The sequence below is a fragment of the Neofelis nebulosa genome, chromosome 7 (assembly GCF_028018385.1).
Source record: "Neofelis nebulosa isolate mNeoNeb1 chromosome 7, mNeoNeb1.pri, whole genome shotgun sequence".
Lineage (NCBI taxonomy): Eukaryota > Metazoa > Chordata > Mammalia > Carnivora > Felidae > Neofelis > Neofelis nebulosa.
This window is the reverse complement of record NC_080788.1, coordinates 101,368,206-101,391,600: the sequence shown is the minus strand read 5'-3', so window position 1 is coordinate 101,391,600 and position 23,395 is coordinate 101,368,206. Positions and strand designations below refer to the sequence as shown.

The 23,395-nt window shown below is 36.2% G+C and overlaps 1 protein-coding gene across 2 annotated transcripts in view; it reads right to left on the bottom strand.

The window, feature by feature from the left end:
- Positions 1 to 21,933, bottom strand: part of STYX (serine/threonine/tyrosine interacting protein) — a 38,314-nt gene extending 16,381 nt beyond the window's left edge. For both annotated transcript variants that reach the window (XM_058739071.1, XM_058739072.1), the window contains exons 1-4: positions 21,563 to 21,933; positions 8,542 to 8,574; positions 6,956 to 7,009; positions 2,743 to 2,840 (exon numbers count right to left, since the gene is read on the bottom strand). In XM_058739071.1, coding sequence (XP_058595054.1) covers positions 2,743 to 2,840; positions 6,956 to 7,009; positions 8,542 to 8,574; positions 21,563 to 21,619 — 242 coding nt within the window. In that variant the 5' untranslated portion in view covers positions 21,620 to 21,933. The remainder of the gene's footprint in view (positions 1 to 2,742; positions 2,841 to 6,955; positions 7,010 to 8,541; positions 8,575 to 21,562) is intronic.
- Positions 21,934 to 23,395: the final 1,462 nt, after the last annotated feature.

The window sequence follows — 23,395 nt, the reverse complement described above, 5'->3', positions numbered from 1 at the left end:
TATGCTAGGCTTATTTCATTTTGTGAAAAACTTCCATTTCTAACCTATCCAAGACTACTTGCTTATTAATACATCTATAGTAATTAAGTTACAAAATTAATTTTTAAAGTCAATATTGCCTTAAAAATTACAGTTCTTTAGCAATCATTTAGGTGGTTAACAACTTCAGTAAATTCGGGTTTATCACAGAGAACCCAAAACTCAGTATCCAAGGATAATCCAATGTAAAAACCAAAAGGATTCTGACAATGGCTGTCTCAAGTGATTTTGTAGACTGAACTGTTACATAAAACACAGCTTCATAGAAAAAAAAGTTAATTCAGAATCAATCTAGCATATTTTATTGCACACCATTTTGAGTGTCAAAAACTATTAGCACAACTATCAATCTATAAGCCAATATTCTAAATCTAAGGAGAAAGAATTCTTCCATTAGGATAAAATAGCTGCACACAGGACATTTTGGTACTAAAAACAAAAACACAAATTAGAAATGTATAGGATGGCATTTTAAAATATCACACTTTAATTTTCTTTAATATATGTAAGTCTATATGTGTGTATGCATAATACACATATGTATGATAGAGTAAGATTTAGAAGGAACATGCCAAAATGTTAACTAAAGTGTTTTCTCTGGGTTGTGGAATTGTGGATGATTTTATATTTTTCTTAGTGTCATTCTGTATTTTCCATAGTATCTATAAAGAAGAAGGATTTCTTTCACAATTAGAAAAAAAATTCAATCTATTTTATTTTAGAATAGAACATCTCTTTGTTAAAATAAGTTTTTAGGGGCACCTGAGTGGCTCAGTCAGCTAAGCATCTGCCTTCGGCTTAGGCCATGATCTTGCTGCTCATGAGTTCAAGCCCGGCTTCGGGCTCTGTGCTGACAGCTTGGAGCCTGGAGCCTGCTTCAGAATCTGTGTCTCCCTCTCTTGCCCCTCCCCAACTCATGCTGTCTCTCTCTCTCTCTCTCTCTCTCTCTCACACACACACACACACACACACACACACAAATAAACATTAAAATTTTTATAAATTTAAAAAATTTATAAAATTTTAAAAAAGTTTTTATTAACTGAAAAATATGTACACATGGTAAAAAATTCTAACAGTATAAAAATACTTGCAATAAAAAAGTAGGCCCTTCTACCAGACTCTAAATTTCTCTTCTCAGAAGCAACCACTGTCAAATTTCTGGTGTGTTAGTCTAGAAATTTTCCATGCATATACAAGAACCTATGTCTAATGTATGTATTTTTAAACACATTGAGAGTATATATACACTTGGTTGTACACCTTGCTTTTTTAATAAATATTAATGATTATTCCGTATCAACACAGAAATATTTCATTCTTTTTCATGGTTATAGGATTCTATTGTACATTCACACTATATATATATATTTTTTTTTAATGTTTATTTTTGAGAGAGCGTACACACAAGTGGGGGAGGGGCAGAGAGCGAGAAGGACCTAGAATATGAAGAAGGTTTCAGGCTCTGAGCTGTCAGCACAGAGCTGGATGTGGGGCTCAAACTCACAGAATGCAAGATCATGACCTGAGCCAAAGCTGGATGCTCAACTGACTGAGCCACCCAGGCACCCCTACACAATATATTTCAGAATGTCCTGTTCTGATGGAAAATCAGGTTGCTTTCATTTTTACAATCAATCAATCAATCAATCAGAGAATTACAACAATATGTTTTATATAGATACACAGTATCTCTAGAATATTTGAGTTAATAGTAGCTGCCTCCCAAGAGAGAAGCTGGAGCTTGGGTTTAGAGGAGAAAAGAGACATACTTTATTTACACACCTTTTTTGCACCCTTTTTTATATCACTGTAATATATAGATTTATTTTTAAAATAAAGTTAAAATAAAACTAAAAACCATTAGATGCTCAACCACACTCATTAGAAGATAAACGAGAAAGGCAAATTAGAACTACGTGAGACATCATTTTTACTCTAGAAAATTGGGGAAAATTACAACTGTTTTACAATTTGTCTTAGAGATACCAAGGAAATAGTCTCTTCTCATTCACTTCATAGTAGGAATGTAAACTGATACAACTCATTGGGGGGCAATTTGCAACATCCATTAAAATTTTAAATGCTCACATTCTTTGATGCAATAATTCCACTTCTACACTTTATCCAACTGATATATTCACACATGAATTAAATGAAATGCATGGGAATACCTGCTATATTAGCAAAGACTGGAAACAATCTAAATACCCAACAACAGGAGACAGACTGAACAAATTTTAGTATAGCTATTCAATGGATTACTATGAAAATTTAAAAAATCAGTGCAGCTCTCTAAGTAATGATATGAAGCAATCTCTAAAAGTAAATTAAAAAAATCTTTAAGCCAGTGTAAAAAATAAAAGTTTATCTGTAGGACTGTTTGTATATACAACATAATCCTGGAAGGATACTCAAAGAGTAACAGTGAATGCTTCTAGAGGGGAACTGGCTATCTAAGGGATAAGGATAGGGAAACTTTTCAGTAGACTGTACATGCTTTTGAATCTTTAAAATTCTGCATTATATGATTTAGTTACTTATTTAAGAATTTAAAGAAGTTTATTTTTTAAATGATATACCTAGATGAGCATCCTTATAAAACAGATATGTACAGAAGTCTGCTATAATAAAATTAACTTGAAATAAAAATACATGTTTGCTACCCATAACATTTTAATACATCACAACCATAATTCTTACCTAAATAATTGTTGAAAGTTTGGTTTAACAAAGTTTGCTTCAATATTTTGTCTTATGCATATTATATGGGTTATTCCATATTTCTGTAGAATAGGTAGCTATAAAAAGAGAGGGACAAGGGAGAGAAATAGTTTAAAATACAAAACATCGCCTTGCTGTAACACAGGTGTCTGAAATACACAGGACTGAACATTAAAATTACATAGCCACATCTGAACTTTAGGCACAGGGTATTAAAGCTAATTTTACAATAATTTACCTGAAGTGATTGGTAAAATATTTCAATGATTTAAGATTAATATATACTACATAAGCTCAAAAGGCTAATAAGATTATTTTACATCCATAATTTTAGGGCTTGTTGAGACCTTAAAGATCATTTATTTGGTAAACAATACTATATAGTGGTTAAAGGCTTTGTAGTCATGAGAATCCCAACCTCTATCTTCCAGCTCTGCTAATGACCTGAGCTCTGTGGTTCGGTACTACCTTTCCACTGAGTGGTTAGATGAATTACATAAGATAATATATGTAAGGAATTTGGCACAGTGCCTGGGGCACATGGCAAGCGTTCAGTAAATGGTAATTACATATACTGACTACAAACTTTATTCTTTAGAAGGGACTGCTAAGACATAAACAATTATTGAACATCACTGACATAGTTAATTGGAATACCAGGGCCCAAATCTCCCTGCCTCTTTCAGTACACTTTTTCTGATACAAGCCAGAATTAACATATACAGTTCACAGACTAAAGTTTCAGTTTAAAAATTTTTCTCAAGTTAACTGGCAACTCCAAATGATATATTCTGTGGTGTCTTTTGGCTATACATTTAAAGCAATTTAATGTGACATTTAAAGCAATTTAATATATTAAATACATTAACATTTAATATAACATGTTATATACATATACTATATGTGGCATAATACATATACGTGTTATTTTAATAGAATGTAAATTCCAAGAGAACTATGATTTTGTTCACAGATTCATATTAAGTATGTATAACAGTGCCTTGAAAATATTAACTGTTCAACAACTATATGTTTGTTAAATATATTTAACAAATCATGCTGGCATGAGGAATCAGAATTCATAATTTTGAGTTTTCTATGAAACTTTTCAGCTTATGCTCATATATTTAATTCCCACTTTCTGCATTAAATAGTCCAGAACAATAATACTAATAATCCATCAGAGAAGTCAAAGAATAATTTATATTTGTTATGGACTGAATGTTTGTATCTCCCTAAAATCTGTATGTTGAAGTCCTAACTTCCAAGGTGGTATTAGGAGATAGGGCCTTTGGAAGGTAATCAGAGATTTAGATGAGGTCATGTGGGTAAAGCCCACATGATGGAATTAGTGCCCTGAAAAAAGGAACAGCCATCAGGACTTTGTCTCTCTGCCATGTAAAGATACAGCAAGAATGCAGCCATCTGCAAGATAGGAAGAGGGCCCTTACCAAAACCTAACCATGTTGGCACCCTGATTTCAGATTTCCCAGCCACTTCAACCACAAGAAATAAATGTCTGATGTTTAAGCCATTGGTCTATAGTATTTTATTACAGCAGCCTGAGCTAAGAAAATATGGCTTTCAAAAGTTTAAAATGTTAATTTTTGCAGCAAATGTTCTGATGTCTGGCATATATTAGATAGAGTTTAATTATCTTTGTATTTCCTGAGTGTACCCTGAGTTAAAAGAAGGGAGGTAAACACTTGGTAGGATTAATATTTAATCAATGTTTCATATTCACATTTACTAAACTGTCAAAATGTATTCAATATCCATTCTTTATACTTGATCTGTGATATATAAAGATACTTTATTAATGTGAGAAATCACAGGAAGATATATATAACTATGGATAAAAATCTGCTTTAACACAAATATTGAAGGCACATTAAACTAAGTAAAAAAAAAAAAAAAAAAAAAACCTTAACAAAATAGGACCCAAATGTAATAGCATACAGAATACTTTTACTTTCCAATGGATTTTCATTTATATAAAGCAAATTATGACTTACTCATACCTACAAACTACAGAAAAAATTGTATAAAAAGAAACAATTCACTACTGACAAAGAGCCTAAATTTGTCCCTTTTCAAAGAATTTTTTTTAACATTTATTTATTTTTGAAAGACAGAGACAGAGTATGAGCAGGAGAGGGGCAGAGAGAGAGGGAGACACAATTTGAAGCAGGCGCTAGGCTCCAAGCTGTCAGCACAGAACCTGATGCTCAGGGGCTCAAACTCACACACCACGAGATCATGGCCTGGGCCAAAGTCAGACTTAACTGACTGAGCCACCCAGGAGCCCCAATTTGTCCCTTTTATTAAAACTGTATTTGAATGTAATAAAAGATAAGCTTAACTAAACCAGTATTAGAAAGGGAGTTTATTCCCTAAGATTTATCTCTGTTATTATTTGTTGTTGTTACATATTTTTAGAATGATGGTATGAAAAGGAAGACAAGCTGTTCTATGGTGATTCAAAATGAGAAATAATCAAATTTCGCCATAGAAACTTTTCCTCAGTCTAATAATTAGACCATGGTGAAGGCGATGGTAAAGAGGTTTTGAGGAAATCTATAAACAAATAATTTCATGTGACAAATACTATAATAGATATATTTATAAAATGCTGTGGGAATACAAAAAGTAATCTAACAATTTTTGTGAATACTGTTTTGTGAATACTACATTATTTGGCTTTTGTTTGTCTTAAGTAAATCAGTTAAGCCTATAGTTAACTACTCTATCCTTTCCTTAGTACTTTTTTTTTTTAAGCAACACTGTGCCTTTCCAACCCAGCTGTAGACCATCAAAACTAGGTTTACTCTTATATATGCCTCAATAGTCAAAAAGCCTTCCAGTTTCAAAGAAATGACTCTAACTCTAAAAAAACTCCCAATCAAAGGGCAACTGGGTGGTTCAGTTGGTTAAGCGCCCAACTTCAGCTCAGGTCATGATCTCATGGTTTGTGGGTTCGACATCCTGCATTGCACTCTGTGCTGACAGCTGGAGCCTGGAGCCTGCTTCTGATTCTGTGTCTCCCTTTCTCTCTGCCCCTACCCTGCTCATCCTTTATCTCTATCAAAAATAAACTAACATTAAAAACAAAACAAAACAAAACAAAATAAAAACTCCCAGCCACCCAAAATTCATAAATACATTAAATTAAATCATTAGATTTAAAAATTCTACAGTTTTGCGGGCACCTGGGTGGCTAAGTCGGTTGAGCATCCTACTTTTGATTTCAGCTCAGGTCATGATCCCAAGGTCATGGGATTGAGCCCTGCGTCGGGCTGTGCACTGAGCGTGGAGCCGGATTGAGATTCTCTCTCTCTCCCCAACTCTCACACTCTGTCTCCAAAACGAAACAAAAAGAAAAAAGAAAAAAAAATTCTACAAATTTTTTTTTACAAAACTTATCATAGGTAGAGTAGGTATCATACACAAGAATAGTGACTTCAAAATAAGGTACTAGGGAAAACATTTGTGATACACTGTTTCACATTATAACTCAAAGCAAGTTAGTAGCACTGTCATAATTCCTAAGACTGAATCCCCTAGTAAGTGGCAAATTGCTACATATATTAAAATGAATCTAAAAAAATCAATAAATAAAAATTAAAAAAAAAAAAAAAAGAATCTACCATGTTAAATGTGTAACTAAAGAAATCCATTTCAGTTTGACTATATAGGAGACAAGAGACATATATGTGGTATAATACTTTACAACCTGGAGCATCTAGGTCTCTAAAGTTTGGAAAAACAGAAATAAGATTTTACCAATTAAAACACGTGCATACACATGCACATATACACACATTTACCCTTGATAAGGAAAGATTAACTAAAATGTTAAATACACTTATTTTGGGCTTTAATTCTATCTCACTGTTCAGAGATATGATTAGCAATGACAGATAACCTAATCTTTTAGAGGGTAAATAAAGGTCAATTATCAATTGGTAAATCTTTCAAACACATGGATTCATGAAAAAACTAATACAGAAAAGCTCATTTGTGATTTATGATGAAATATTTGAGAATCACTGGTACAGTAAAATTTGGAAAGAGGCAGGTACTCCAGAGTGACATGCAATATTTGTGGACCTTCTCTCTTACAACTAAAAAAATTTATTCCAAAAAAGCTGGTTACTAAAGTCTCTTGACGAACTTAATCTAAAATTCATACCTTGCTTTTCATGGCAGAAGAATATGGGCCTAAAAACAATCCAGGTAAAATTTCCTAGAAAAAAAAATTGAGATATTTACCATCAACAATTTAAATATACACAAACTATGTACCACATAAGTGGACTTGTGGAGTTTTCATAGTTGTTATAATAATTTATTAAAAAGCTTGCTATCTAGGGAATATTCCCTAGCCACACTGAGCGAAGACCGGGAAGAGAAATGCAGATTTGCTTTATATATCAAATGAAACATTTAAAGTTTAAATACAGTTCTGAAAAGTCAGATATTTGAACTTCCACAGTGCTTTTTATAAGCAGTTTGGATAAAATTAGCATATTGTATGACTGGCTTTTAGATTAATAACACATCTCTTATTTTACTTATATTCTCTACTCTAGTCTAGAAATAAAGTAGACGTAAAGAAAAATTACCCCTTTGGAATTACACAAAACCTTATTCAGCCAAATCAAAAGTAGCACAAGATACAAGAAGATTAGAACTGTTTCCTTCAGTTAATAAAAGTATTCTTGCAAAGTTTAAAAAAGACCAATATCAACTGCTTGCCTATTGACAGTTTCAGCAATTTAAATACTTTCCAAATACTAGATTAAAATTTTTCTATGTGAATTCAATATAGAAATTTTAGTTGACCTATACCATAGCCTAGATAATAATACAGTAGTTCTGTTCTATGAAACATCATAATTATTTTCATAAAGGTCTGATTTCTCCTATCAGCTTCTTGTGGGCACAAATTACATTTTACTCACCTTTACATTTCCCATAGCACCAAGTAAATGCTTCATAGGTACTAAGATATTTTTTAAAAGAGAATTTTCACTAATAGAGAAAGGAAACATATTTTTTAAAAGTCAAGGTATTTCTAGGAACAGGAGACACTGCTTGATTCTAGGGCTAGCAGAGTGACTGTAAGTAAGAAATGCAAAAGAAAAACAAACTGCTATGAAGGTTAGCTATCACTTTATTATTCCACATTTGGAGTATTCAAATCAGTCTTCTGGAGGACTTCATTATGGAAGTTGTGTCTGGAAATCAGACACAAAGAGGAACAATTACTCAAGAGTGATTTGCTTTATAGTCAAATCTTATAGACTTGTCTAAACTAGCCAAACACAGAAAGCAAACTGTTTTCAATGGAAGTATAAATATTGTATCCAATTTTTCAGATAAGGAAAAACAGTGACTCAGCACATATATATACATACATGTATGTATGTATATAGTAGAATCATGGTAATATATATATGTATATTTACATTTATATGTATATACATACATATATACACACACACACACACACACACACATATATATATATATATATATATATATATATATATATATATATATATATATAAAACCATGATTCTACTATAAGGAAGAAAGGCAACAATTCATTTCCCATTTTTTAATGTTAACCTTTAAATATGTTGATTTTTTAAATACTCAATGAGGAACCTACAGATCATGAGCCAACAGGTCTTAAATCCTTTGTGAAATCAGTTATTTGATGATGATAATAATAATATGGACTGGCCTGAATAAACAAAAAGGTTATCTTACCTGCATCTCTCGTCTCATAGGGTAGGTCCATTCCTTAAAATAGAAAGAAAACCCAAGAATAAAAATAAATAACATTATGAAAAATGTTACCCAATTAAAAGTTTAAGATGTGACATACAAGTGTATGGATTAAAAAAAAAAAAAACATTATACTTAATATTCTATGAATAGATTCAATTGGCTTCACAAACACCTAAAAATTTAAGTGCAAGAAACAACGATTAAGGTATTCTTTAGGTAACTGGGCTTCCAAAATTATGATTATGTTACTTCATAAAACGGATAGAATAGCTCATTAACTAAAAGAATGGATATTCCAGAAATTTCTCCCAAAAACTCATCCACCGAGTCAGAAATGTCAAATAGCTTTTTGTCATTCAGTTAACTCGAATCAACTGACAGTAGATAGCTAAAACACTGTGAGCAAAGACTCTGGAAGATGAGTACTCTGATCAATGAGCAGTATCTGCAAAGGACTCCAAGAGTGTTAAGTAATAGGTATTTGCCATTCCTGATCTAAACCTCTAGATGCTTATCAAACAGGCTTTCGCATACCTTACTTCATCTTAAGATTCTTTCAGTTCAATTCCTTTTAAATATACATTTCATGGAAGTAAAGAATTCATCCTGTTTTTTGGAATGCAGATCAATATAAACAAGTTGGAAAATAATGCAAAATGCCAATGGCAAAAGACAGAAAACATTTTAAAATTTGGGACAAGAAAAAAGCAATTCCAGTGAACTGATATGATAAAGAATCAAATCCTCATTTGTAAATGGACTGCATTCCAAGTTTCTAACCTGACTGCTTAAAATTCAAAATTATATTGGGGCGCCTGGGTGGCGCAGTCGGTTGAGCGTCCGACTTCAGCCAGGTCACGATCTCGATGTCCGTGAGTTCGAGCCCCGCGTCAGGCTCTGGGCTGATGGCTCGGAGCCTGGAGCCTGTTTCCGATTCTGTGTCTCCCTCTCTCTCTGCCCCTCCCCCGTTCATGCTCTGTCTCTCTCTGTCCCAAAAATAAATAAAAAACGTTGAAAAAAAAAATTAAAAAAAAAAAAAATAAATAAAATAAAATTCAAAATTATAAATAGAAATGAGCTTCCTAAAGTTAAAACTGGAAAAGCTTTAAAAAAAAAAAAAAACAAAACAACACAACTTTTATTTTCAGATGAAAGGGATCAAAGGGTATAAGCTTCCAGTTATAAAATAAGTTATGGAGTTGAAAAGTACAGCATAGGGAAGATAGTCAATAATTTGGAATAACTTTGTATGGTGACAGAAGTTAACTACATTTATCAATGTGAGCACTGCGTAATGTACAGAATTGTCCAGGGGTCCCTTGCTGGCTCAGTTGGTAGCATATGAGACTCTTGATCAAGGGGCTGTAAATTTAAGCCCCACACTGAGTGTAGAGATTACTTAAAAATACAGAAATGTCCAATCACAATGTAATACACCTGAAACTAATATAACGCTATGTCAAATACACTTCATTTAAACATTCATTTAAACAGATAAAAAACCTTTTTCATTTTTAAATAATTTTAGGACTACAGAAAAGTTAAAAATAGTGCAAGGAATTCCCCTTACCCTTCACCTAGATCTTCTAAATTAGAAAAGTATTTTTAACACATAAGGTAGAAATATTATATACCTGTAATGGAATTCCATCTTAGCTAGGATGCAATGGGGAATTACCCCTATCAGAAGGCTGGCAAGCTATCAGCAGATGGGAGGAGGGAGAAGAGGGAAAAGCAAGGAAAGCAGGAAAGAATGTGGTGTTTTGCAGAACAAGCAGCTATGGCTAGGTGTTCCACCAGAGTTACCTCCTTGCATGAGCCAGTTTGACCCAGTTTGGAGCTTTTGACCTATGTAGAAGTGCCCTGAGTTGCCCTTAAAGTTACCTTTAGCTCATTATAAGACTAAGATCTCCTATGGGCAAGGTTCTCCAACCATTTTTTGAACATACAATGTATGCACTAGTATGCTGACATACTTAAGCAGGCAAAGTTGAACCCAAGAGCCTAGGTAACAAAATATATGTAAGTTCCTTAATGTATCAAGCGTCCTGGCTCTGTTTCCTAGCACACTGAACAAAAGCTTCATGCATGAACCCCAAGGGGAGACAGTGCTTTGAGAGCCATTTCCCTGTCTCCTCACCTGCGACAAGTAATAAAAACTCTTTGCTTTCAACACTTCCTTGGGTTGTGTTCAATTTAATGTACCCCAAGCAGCAAACTTCTTGAGTCTGGCTACAGAAAAGACAGAATAGTACTCCTGCAATGACAGCCAGCAACTTTTTTTTTTTTTTTTTTTAATAAAGAAGAGAAACTAAGTATTTTTTGTTTTACATGTTGAAAATGGATCTTGGCAATGTAGCAGAAATAGACTATAAACCTGAGAAGCCATATCCTGAGAGGATCTACTGGTCTTTCATGGCCTTATTACCTTCGTTCTTTTAAAATGGGAGTATAAAAGAACACAGAATGAAGTGTTAAAATGCCCAAATATGAACGTAGAGCTCAATGAATTTTTACAAGCAATATATCCATGTAATCACCATCCAGATCAAGATTTCTGTTATCCCAGAAGTTCCCTCCTTTCTCTTCTCAGTCAAAACCCTCTCTTTCAGAGGTGACCACTGACTTCTATCAATATAGATTAGTTTTAGCTATTCTTGAACCAAATATAAATGGAATCACAACAGTACTATTTTATGTCTGGCTTCTTGCACTCAACCTAATGCCTGTGAGATTTATCCATGTTGCATATGTTAGTAGTTTGGTCCTTTTTATTGCTGTGCAGTATACTATTGTATGAATATCCCACAATTTACTCATTATCCAGTTGGTGGAGATTTAAGTAGCTTCAGGGTTTGGGCAAATAAGAATAAAGGTGCTATGAAAATTATTTTATGTTCCCCTTGATACACACATGCATGTCTTTCTCTTGGATATAAAAGTAACAATGGAGGAGCACCTGGCTGGCTCAGTCAGAAGAGCATGTGACTCTTGATCTTGGGGTTGTCAGTTCAAGCTCCACATTGGGTGTATAGATTACTTTAAAAAATAAAATCTTTAAAAAAAAAAAAAAGTAGCAATGGAATTACTAGGTCACAGAGTAGGCCTATTTTTGGCTTTACTAGACACTATCAAAAGTTTCCCAAAACCAATTTACACTCTCACCAGCAACGTATGGGAGTTCTAGCTGTTCCACATCCTCACCATGGCCTTAATTTAAATGACACTGTATATGTGAGACATAAGACAGAGCCTAGGACCTGATCAAGAGGGAAGTCAGATCAACACCAAAAAGCAGCACTCTCAGTGGATAAACACTCTCAGTAAATGAGAGTGTTTCTCAGTAAATGAGAAACACCCAAAAGGCAACACTCTCAGTGAATGATAAACTGGGGAGGTTGGCAGGGAGGGTGGGGGATGACTCACCTCATCCCCAGAAAATGAGCACCTTTGCCTTTCTGAGCTTTGGCTCTGAGTAGAATGTGGTAGTAGTGGTGGCCACAACCTGGCCTTTGCTCAACTTTGGCATTAGAATTCAATTATTTTTGTGAGGTCAAGTGAAAATTGAATGTCAAGTGGTCCTGGGTAGATCATGTCCATGGGTTCTTGGAAAAAACAAATGCATTTTCTCTCTGGAGAAGCATACCCTAAACCTAGATCAGAAATAATTCACAGAGATGAATTCCAATGAGCTCACAATTAAGAATCAAATTTTAAGAGGAGGAAAATACTGGTTTAAGCAGCAGACTTCGGCTCAGTTCATAGCTCAGGGCTTATGGGTTTGAGCCCCACGTGGGGCTCTGTGCTAACAGCTCAGAGCCTGGAGCCTACTTTGGATTCTGTCTCCTCTCTGACACTCCCCCACTCGTGTTCTGTCTCTCTCTCCCTCAAAAATAAAAATAAAACATTAAATAAATAAATAAATAAATAAATAAAATCAGTGGATAGACTAAACAGCAGACAAAGAGAGAACTTGTGAACTGGAAAATAGAATTGAAAAAATGATCTAAATTCAGTGTTGGAAAATATGATCAGTTAATAGACTTATTAAGATTGAATTAAGAAGTCTAACTTCCATAAAATCTAAGTTCCAGAAGGGAGAGAAAATAAAGGAGAGATAATATTACACAAGATATTGGGGCGCCTGGGTGGCTCAGTTGGTTGGGCGGCCGACTTCGGCTCAGGTCATGATCTTGCGGTCCGTGAGTTTGAGCCCCGCGTCGGGCTCTGTGCTGACAGCTCAGACCCTGGAGCCTGTTTCAGATTCTGTGTCTCTCTCTCGCTGACCCTCCCCTGTTCATGCTCTGTCTCTCTCGGTCTCAAAAATAAATAAAACGTTAAAAAAATTTTTTTTTTTTTTTAAATTACACAAGATATTAATAAGAATTGTCCAAAACTGGTTATGGACACCACACCTCAGAAATAAGTAGCTCAACAATTCCCAAGCAAGATAAAGGAAAGAAATACAAAGTTAAATAGAGCACACCACACATAAAGAGAAGAAATTCTTTTTCCACACTAAAAGGAAAGAGGGAAATGGAAAAGAACAGAGTCCAAAAGACCTTCATATATGCACTCAATTAATTTTCCTGAAAGATAACAAGGCATTTCAATGTAGAAAAAAAAAAATCTTTCAACAAATGGTGTTGGAACAATTAGACAAATATCTAGAAAATAAAATAAATCTTGATCCTGACCCCTCATCACCTCCCACTCTAAACCCTCCTCACATACAAACATCTTGTCTTCACTGTTGTATGTATTCCCAACATTTGATGACAGTGCCTGGCACACAGTATGCACTTAATACATATTTGTTGAATAAATGGGGGGGAAAAAGGTGTATGTGTATAAATATAAATGCAAAAATGATAAAACTTCTAGAAGAAAACAGAATATCTTTGCAACTTTGGGAAAAGCAACGATGTCTTAAAGAGGGCACAAAAGATAGTAAGCATAAAGGAAAAAAATTTTGATAAATTCGATTTCATGAAAATTAAAAACTTCTGCTCAATGAAATACACTGCTAACAAAACAAAAAAGCAAGCCACAAACTGAAAGAAAATATTTGTAATTTATATACCCAACAAAAGACGTATATCCAAAATACATAAATATTGCATCAACAATAAAGTGACAACCCAATTTTTTAAATGGGAAAAGAACTGAACAGACATCCCACCATGGAAGGTATATAAATGGCCAACAGCGCACACAAAGGTGCTCAACATCACTGGTCATTAGGGAAATTCAAATTAAAAGCACAAGATACCACTACATAACCACTAATGGCTAAAGTTAAAAACACAACACCAAATGTTAGTGATGACATGGAGCAACTAGGAGTCTCAAACATTGCTAACTGGAGTGTAAAATGAAATGATAAACATACAGCTACCCTATAATCTAGCAATTCCACTCCTAGGATTTAACAAAGAGAAATAAAAACATATGTCCACAAAAAGACTTACACAAGACTATTTAAAGCACCTTTATTCATCATTAACTCCAAAAAACCCAAATGTCTACTGTATATTCATACAATGAAATATTATTCAGCAATAAAAAATCTACTACTACCCGTAAGTACAACATAGGTGCATTTCACACATATTATGTTAAATTGAAAAAGCCATAAACAAAAGAGTCCACTTTACACGATTCTATTTAAAGTTCAAGAACAGATAAAACTAAACTATGGTTACAGAAATCATATTATTCAATGCCTATTGTGGAGCAGGGTAGGGATTGCCTGGAAATGAACATGAAATAACTTTCTACACTAATAGAACTGGTATATATCCTGATAAGAGTAGGATTATACTGGTGTATATATTTAATAAAAATTACTGAATTGTGGACTTAATATTTGTGCATTACACTCTGTATAAATTTTACTCCTACTTAAGAAAAGAGAGCATGCAACAAAACCAAGATATTAAATACAAAAGAAAGACAATTAGACTGTCCTTGACTTCTCAACTGCAAGCATAAAAGACTGAAGAATCATGCATTCAAAGTAGTGAAATAAATAATGGTGAACCTAGAATATATGCTCAGAAAATCATCTTTCAAGAACAAGAGTGAGATATAAGATTGATTCCATTCAAACAAAAACAGAGAGTTTACTACCAGTAGACTCCTATTAAAGGAACTTCCAAAACATATTTTTGAAATGGTATTGTTTTCTCTATCTTTCATTTCTACTTTAGGTACAGAGCCTAAGTAACTGAGTTAAAGCAGTCTGACTCCAGAAAAACTGACACCCAACAGCCTCTCAATGTAAGAAGGAACTATATAGCAAACAGTAATCAAACAAATATTGACTACATAAAATGATTATATTATTAAAATAGGGATTAACAGAAATAAAGTATATAATTTCCAAGCCAAGAGAGGGGGAAATGTAATCAATTTGTACATTGAACACATGAATGTTCATGTGCTTCTTTAACTTACCAATATGTTATAACCTTTTATATTGAAAAGTTTTTAAAGAACTTAGGCCAAAGACTGTCATTTTCATCATGGTACCCCTAACACTGAGCATAGTGCCTGCCACAGAATAAGTACATGACAGGCATTTTGGAGATATATGGCACTAGATTCTATGGATCTTTCTTTTTTCCCCTTTCTTAAAAAAAAGAAAAAAGATTCTTGATTAGTCTGACAGCCTTATCTTCCTGAGGAAACCTGTCAGAGCTGCCAGAAAGAAGAAAAGTGATTAAAGAAATGTATACTTTTGAGTTTACCTCAAATGAAATCTCTAAAAATTATGCATGAAAAAAGAAAAACAGGAGGACATATTCCAGGGAATATCTCACAATAAACATGTCAGAAGGCACTCAAAGACACAGGATAAATGTGTTTCCTTCTAGAATATATCAATTTTACCAAGAAAATTTTTCTTTTTGGAGAAAAAGTATCTTCACTATACTTTAAAATATTTTTATACTAAAACAAACATGACCATATGGGACAGAGTGCAAAATTTACCTGAAGTTTTAAGTGAATCAAGAGGCTTCAAAGAAATTTTGAACTTCCAAAAGGTTGTATACAATGGAACGTGTATGCTATATTTATATAAGGAAGACATTACAGGAGTAAAAAACAAGTTGTATAGCAGGAGAGAATGAAAAATTATTCCTATACACCTAACAAATAAGCACATAGCCTACTTTTGTGACCATCAGACTTGCTGTAATAGGTATGGATCCTTTGAAATCGAAAAGGCTTTCTCTCACAGAAAATGTCATTAACTACTCCTAGTGCTAGCATTAGATTTTGATCTCAAGCGCCTATTGTCTTTGTTTACCTAGTCCTGATTATTACTCTGCAAAACAAATCTTAATCCTGCCTTGTCTACCAATTCTGCCTATGCCTCTAGAATACTAGACCAAGATTTTAAGTCATTCATGCTCACTGTCTTGTTCTACCAGACATCCATCTGTCTGACCATGTTTCTAACCATATCTTATATTACAACCAAACCTATATTACACTCAATCTTAATCTCAGCCTACCCACACTGCTGCTAAAATCCATCTTTTAGATATGGCAGTAGTAATAGGGCAAATTCCCAATGATCTATTATGAATTACTACTGTAGTTAATTAGTAGAATTGGTTTCCCAAACACAGATGATTAGTTAAGCAGTCCAACTACATTTTTCAAACCAAAGCAACCCAGCTAAACCAAAATACCCCTAATTGTGATATATATCATGCTTCTGGTGAAAATTAATTCACAAGTGAAAATCCTTCAATCATCAATATGACCTAGAAGGTACAGCATATTAAAACTTCTTTCAGGTTCTCTCCTTCCTTCTCATACAAATGCAGTTACATGAGCTATACAATTGCATTGATGGGATAGAAATTGAACGTTGGGAATAGGAAATGTTATAAAAATGTTCAAAGATCAATAAGTAAGTAAATAAACTCAGCAAAGAATACAGGCTGTAACCATTAGATAAAATAAAAACTTAATTCTTATCAGCACATGTATCAGGCTGGCTAAAACCTGGCTCAGTCAGTTAAGCGTCCAACTTTGGCTCAGGCCACGATCTCACGGTTTGTGGGTTCGAGCCCTGCGTGGGGCTCTGTACTAACAACTCAGAGCCTGGAATCTGCTTTGGATTCTGTGTCTCCCTCTCTCTCTGCCCCTCCCCCACTCACCCTCTGTCTTTCTCTCTAAAATAAACATTTAAAAAAATCTTTAAAAATACCAAAATAGATTGGGGCACCTGGGTGGCTCAGTCGGTTAAGCGTCCAACTTCAGCTCAGGTCATGATCTCACAGTCTGTGAGTTTGAGCCCCACGTCAGGCTCTGTGCTGACAGCTCAGAGCCTGGAGCCTGCTTCAGATTCTGTGTCTCCTTCTCTCTCTGCCCCTCCCCTGCTCATGCTCTGTCTCTCTCTGTCTCAAAAATAAATAAAAACATTAAAAAAAAATACCAAAATAGATTATAAATGCAGGTGCACTCATAAATAAATAAACAAATAAATAAATAAATATTGAAGGGATATAGAGAGGCAGAAGGGCATTCAAGTAAGATGATTTTAAGTCAGTTACTCATAAACCTAGCTGCCATTAGAATTATCTGGTTCCATCTCAGATCAGTTAAATCAGAGAAGGTGATGATAGGGCCCAGGAATGGTTATTTTTTAAAAGCCCCTTGAGTAATTCTACTCTATAGTCAGGTTTAAACAGCAACATTCTAAATTTAAAGGATCTTCAGTCAGAAATATTAAGCAATTCCTATTTTTTATTCTGTACTATGGGAGTCAAAAGAGAAAACAAAAAGAGCAACATTTAAGTTGCCAAATTGCAACTGAAATAAATAACACTTTCTATCTGAAAAGAAAACAATTATTGAATTATAAAACCAACAGCCCTAACTATGCAACTAATTTATTTAAAAATTGGTAGTGTGGGGTGCCTGGGTGGCTCAGTCGGTTGAGCGTCCGACTTCAGCTCAGGTCATGACCTCACGGTTTGTGGGTTCGAGCCCCACGTCGGGCTCTGTGCTGACAGCTCAGAGCCTGGAGCCTGCTTCCAATTCTGTGTCTCCTCTCTCTGCCCCTCCTCCACTTGTGCTCTGTCTCTCAAAAATAAATAAATGTAAAAAAAAATTTTTTTTAATTTAAAAATTGGTAGTGTAAGCTGCTCTCTTCTTCACATCTAAAAAAAAAAACCTACTGTAATCTTGTCACAAGACTCTACTATCAAAACCAACCAAGATTCTTATATTAATTCAACATTTGTTAAGCTTATGGTATATACCAGACACTGTGGTAAGTGCAAGAAACAGTGGGGAGTAAGTGCAAGAAACAGTGGGGAATAAGACAAGAACATTTTGGTGAATAAACTCCCTTAGGAAACTTTCAGTCTATATGGAGAATAGACCTTAAGGAAAACCATCAGTATGATATCTGTTACAAGGAAGGTATAAAAATACCAAGTGCTACAGAGAATTGTGTACCTGCAGGATTAAACTATTGGCAGGGGGGGAGGGGCTGTGAACAGGAGGAGTTGGCAAAATCAGGGAACGTCTTTCTGAAAAAATGTTACCTAAATTGAGATCTAATCGAAAAGCAAATAGTTAATTAGGTGAGGGCAAGTGTAGTGCTGGCAGCCAGAGCAGGGGTAATAGCAAATGTAAAGGTCCTGGGGTGGGGGTGGGGCCTAAAACATCCCAAGAACTGAGAGAAGATGAACATGGCTAGGGCAAACAGAGAAGGGAACAAGAGGAAGAGTAGCTCATTATAAGGTTAGAAAGGTAGGCAGGAGGCACTTGGATGGCTCAGCAGGTTAAGCTCCCAGCTCAGGTTGTGTTCTCACAGTTCTTGAGATTGAGCCCCACATAGGGCTCTGCACTGACAGCACAGAGCCTGCTTGAATTCTTTTTCTCCCTCGCTCTCTGGAGCCTGCTTGGGATTCTTTCTCTCTCCCTCGCTGCTCTCTGCCCTTCCCTCACTGGTGCTCTCTCCAAAATAAATAAACAAACTCAAAAAAAAAAAAAAAAAGGGCAGATGCCAGATCACACACAACATTGCAGATGTTAATTAAGGGTTGGGCACCTGGGTGGCTCAGTCAGTTAAGCCTCCGACTTCAGCTCAGGTAATGATCTCACAGCTCCTGAGTTCAAGCCCCAAATTGGGCTCTCTACTGTCAGCGTGGAGCCCACTTTGGATCTTCTGCCCCCCCCCTCTTTCTCTGCCCCTTCCCTTCTGGTGCTCTCTCTAAAATAAATAAACATTAAAAAAATTTTTTTTTAAAGTTAAGGGTTTGAACTTCATCCTCAAAACAATGGGAAATCACAGCCAAGTTGTAAACAAAGGAGTGACAATCTGTTTCCAAACCAATCTGAACACAGCTAAATTTTTGCTAGAATTGTCCTAAAAGAATGCCCTGACCAGTGTTTCAAGAAACAAGGAAGTAATATTCTTACAGAGATGATAGGATCATCAAGCTGTCATGGCTTGATCACATCAATCATTAAGTGCATGCATAAAAATCTCTCTACTTGAATTCCATGTTTACTAAAGCAACATTTGGTCTGTAATTTAGGTTTCAATGAAATGCTTCCTAGGTCGAAGAACACTCTTATTGGCTGGTCATCATAACTACATAAGACCATTTGATACTTTACATATTTCATGGCAAATTAGAAAATTAACACTGCTTTATTAGTTTATCATGAGTAACTATATGCCCTATTTAATGGTTATTTCTAGTTCTGTCTGCCCAGAAAGCACCTTCCATCTCCTGTGGAAATGCCCCTATGATTTTGGTGGGAGGGCTACCAATGACAAACTTCACTCCCCTGGCCACAAGTGGGTATATTCTAGGTCATATACTGGGCTCTTCATTGTATTTTCTCCATTCTGGCTATAGGGACTAATCCAACGGATGGGCACATGACCTAGGTTAGGCCAATCCTCTAGACTTCAAATACTGAAGCTTACACATATTGTTGTTCTTCAATGTGTAAGCTTTGTAAGGGTATGACCTTGAACAGCTGACAGTCAAAGTCCGTATCTGCAGAGAAGGCAGAGTAAAGGCAGAAATGCCGAAAGTAGAGACAAGCACTGATAAGGGGCCAAGGCAGTTCTGATGCATCATAATACTGTCTAGGAAGTCCCTGAGACCAGCTGCATTCCCACCTTTCTGGATTTAACTACGTTTCTTTTCGCTTCAGCTAGTCTGAGCTGGTTTTTGTCACTTGCAACCAAAAGAAAACAAACATCCAATGCTATGTAAAAAGGCATGAACTGGCTTTCAGTAAGTAACATTTGCATCATTATCTACTGGGCTTTAAGCATTACTTCTGTCCTTACACAGGAAAGAAAGCTATATTCCCAGTAAGACTATCATTTTTACAGGGATAAGGCATATTATATACACAATAAAAGATTAAATTCAAGTCTGCAAACATTTTAAATTAGAATTTTTCAGATTAGAGCAGGGAAAAATTGAGGTGTATTAAAAACAACGAATTAGGAACCAAGAGACCAAGGTTCTCAACTGTGTCTTATGCTACTGTTAACTTGGCATATCACTTATTCTCAGTAAATTACACTCTCTTCACCTGAAAAGAGAGAATGTTCTACATTATTTCTAAGGTTGCTTTCACGATGAAATCACTGAATCATTTTTAAGGACAAAAAGCATATTCCTCATTCACATTATTCCATATTAAACAAATAAAAAAGTGTAAATTCATTTTTGACTAACCTAAACTCAACTTTTTTTTTCCTATTTAAGAGTCTACTCTTAAAATATGAATTTCTGAAAGACTACTACCACAAGCAAAGGATCCCTCCACATGTGAACCCCAAATGAAGATACTCAAAAAAATGAATATTTGGTATAAACTGAATGGTTTCTTTTTTTTTTTTTTAATAAATTTTTTTTTTCAACGTTTTTTATTTATTTTTGGGACAGAGAGAGACAGAGCATGAACGGGGGAGGGGCAGAGAGAGAGGGAGACACAGAATCGGAAACAGGCTCCAGGCTCCGAGCCATCAGCCCAGAGCCTGACGCGGGGCTCGAACTCACGGACCGCGAGATCGTGACCTGGCTGAAGTCGGACGCTTAACCGACTGCGCCACCCAGGCGCCCCTAAACTGAATGGTTTCTTAACAAGTTTTACTTTCCAATTATTTTTAAGATATTTAGACTTAGAAATTTTAATTTCTATCTTGATCCTACTAGGGCATAACTGAGTATCCTTGTCTTTTTTACTAATTTAGTCTTCAGAAAATTCTAATTTAGTAGTCTGCAACATCACAAAGTATTTTAAACTAGCAATAGATGGGGAAAAAACTCAATACAAACGTTGGTCAAAGAAGATATAAGGTGGAGTAAAAAGAAGCCCAAATCAGAAATCAGGAGGACAGTTTAAAACCAATTTCATTCTCAGTAACAACTCCCCTCCAAAGGGCAAGTTTCATGATTGAAGTTTTTAGATTGAAATGAGCTAGCTTTGTGACATTTTATTCTGCGGGTCACGGCTTTCCCTCAAAAATACCAAAAAACAAAACAAAACAACTACTTTGGAAAACTTTTTGAAGGCGCACTCCGAAAGCTCAGGCCCCAGATCTATCTCACATGTGGGACCATGTGTCCCCCATGCGAATGACACCAAATATATCCCTCAAATTGAAATTTAAAACATTACCCTCGTACTGCCTTGCCAATAAAAAGGGGAACCTTACTCAAAGTCAGTCCTCAACGCCGAGCCTGGGGGAGAAAGGACTAATTTTGCCCTTCCCATTTAATTAAGCAGAATAGACCCACCAGCCCCTCCGCCGGGGTCTCAGGAGGGTCAAAGGAATTCGGTGAGTGACGCTTCTCCCCAAGGTCCCAGGACGTTCTCAGGAGGCAACAGGGCTCCGGTGGAGCTTGGGGACTTCGACGGTTGGGGCCTGGGGTCGCCCCGCGGCCGAAGAGCCGCACGGGAAGGCCTGTGCGTGGCAGTCACTGGACAAACTCACCTCGGCGTCTTCTTTGCACTGCGGGAGCGAGGGGAACTCCAGCTTCACGTCCTCCATGGTCCGGGCCCCGAGGCTTGTGGGCGGGGTGGGAGAGGGAGTTTTATCCGGCCCGCCCGACCCTCGGGCTGCCAGTGACAGAGATAGGGAGGAGGGCGGGTGGGCCAGAGGGCTGACGGGCGGGCAGCGGGCTTACAACTAACACACGCAGACTAAAGGGTCCCAGCGACTCCGGCGGCGACGGCGGCGACAGCGGGGAAGAGGAGGGTTGGGCGGCTCATACCCCGCCGCCATGCTGCTGCCGTCTCCCTCCCCCTGAGTCTCCGCGCCCCTCAGGCCGCACAGGCTCGGGCACTAGCAAGAGCCCTACAACCGTCTCCCCTCCTTTCCCCCCTCCCCACCCCTCGCTATCCCAGCCAATCCCAGCCCACGCTTGCCTTCGGCCCGCCCCCCGCGGCCGCCAGGTGTCAGCGCGCCGCTGCCCCGCCCCTCCGCCAGAGCGCAGACGCGGGGGGCGGGGCCTCGGAGGAGCAACGGCCGAAGCTCACCGGGTGTGGAGGAGGTGGGGCTGCGGCAGGAGGGGGCAACGACTGAAGGTCCTGGGAAAGGCAGTGGGACCAACAGCACCAGCTCTAACCTTTCCCAGAGAGGACGCAAATCTGTAGTGTAAGAACCGGCAAACATCCTAGCCACCAGAGACTGGCATCCGAAAGGAAAACTGTATTTTCTCCCCTCAGAATCCTGCGCAATCTGTGGTGAGGTTATAACCGAAAGAGTAATAAATGAAGAGTTCATCTTAAAACTGTGTTATGCTACACAGAAAATGAAACACCCTTGGTTTTTAAGCAAATTGAAATGGTGGACTTTCAAGAATACTTGGGACTATGACAAAATCTCAAGAAACAAAGGCATATAGAAAATCCTAAGGAATAGAAACAACCGATAGCTCATTCAGTAAATTACACATCATACTGAAGGTCTCTCCCTTTAATGCTAAGTTTATGTTGAAATATTAATTATATATAATATAAATATATTAATAAAATACATGGCTTTCATCTTAAAAAGGAGTTTGAGTCTGTTAATACTATATTGTTAATAGAAGTGAGGTATATACTTTCTCTGGGCCTAGAAAGATACTGTTCTCCATTTAATTTAAACACGAGGAATATCAAACTTAGAAGCGGAAGAATCCATACTTAAACTTTCAAGATTTGTAAACAAACTGATTCTTATAACCAAAAAAATAAACCAAAGTAAAAAGGAGAGAAAGTCATTAAATTGCAAATTACAATGAATAAGGTTAAAAGAATCACATATTTGACCTACACGCCCTTGACATACTATTATTTTTATATTGTCCTATTTATCAAACACACTACCAACATATATAGAAATAGAACCATTCAATAACTTGAGTATTAGATGGCTAGTTTGAGTGCTCCATTTTCTCTATCACTATGTAAACTATTCTCTACCTTTTAAAGTTATAAAAAGACATACAATACTCTGCAAGTAACTTTTTAATTTGAAAAATGATTGTATAATTATCCAAGTCATATATCGCACATTCTTTAGTGTTTATAAAAAGTGAAGTCAAGTTGTTTTTGTTTAAACAGCACCTTTAATAAGATAATCTCAGGTGACGCCAACAATTTCCTATTTTAATCTGTTAAAGCTTTAAGTCCACATGATATAAGAATTGTGTGTAGGTAACAGAACTTCTGCTTTGAACATTTCTGACATCAACATCCCCTACATCAAACCCTCTTAACTTAGTATCCATAGATACCTACAGAGCCAATGGGTGAGTTTGGGAAATAATAAATCTCCTTA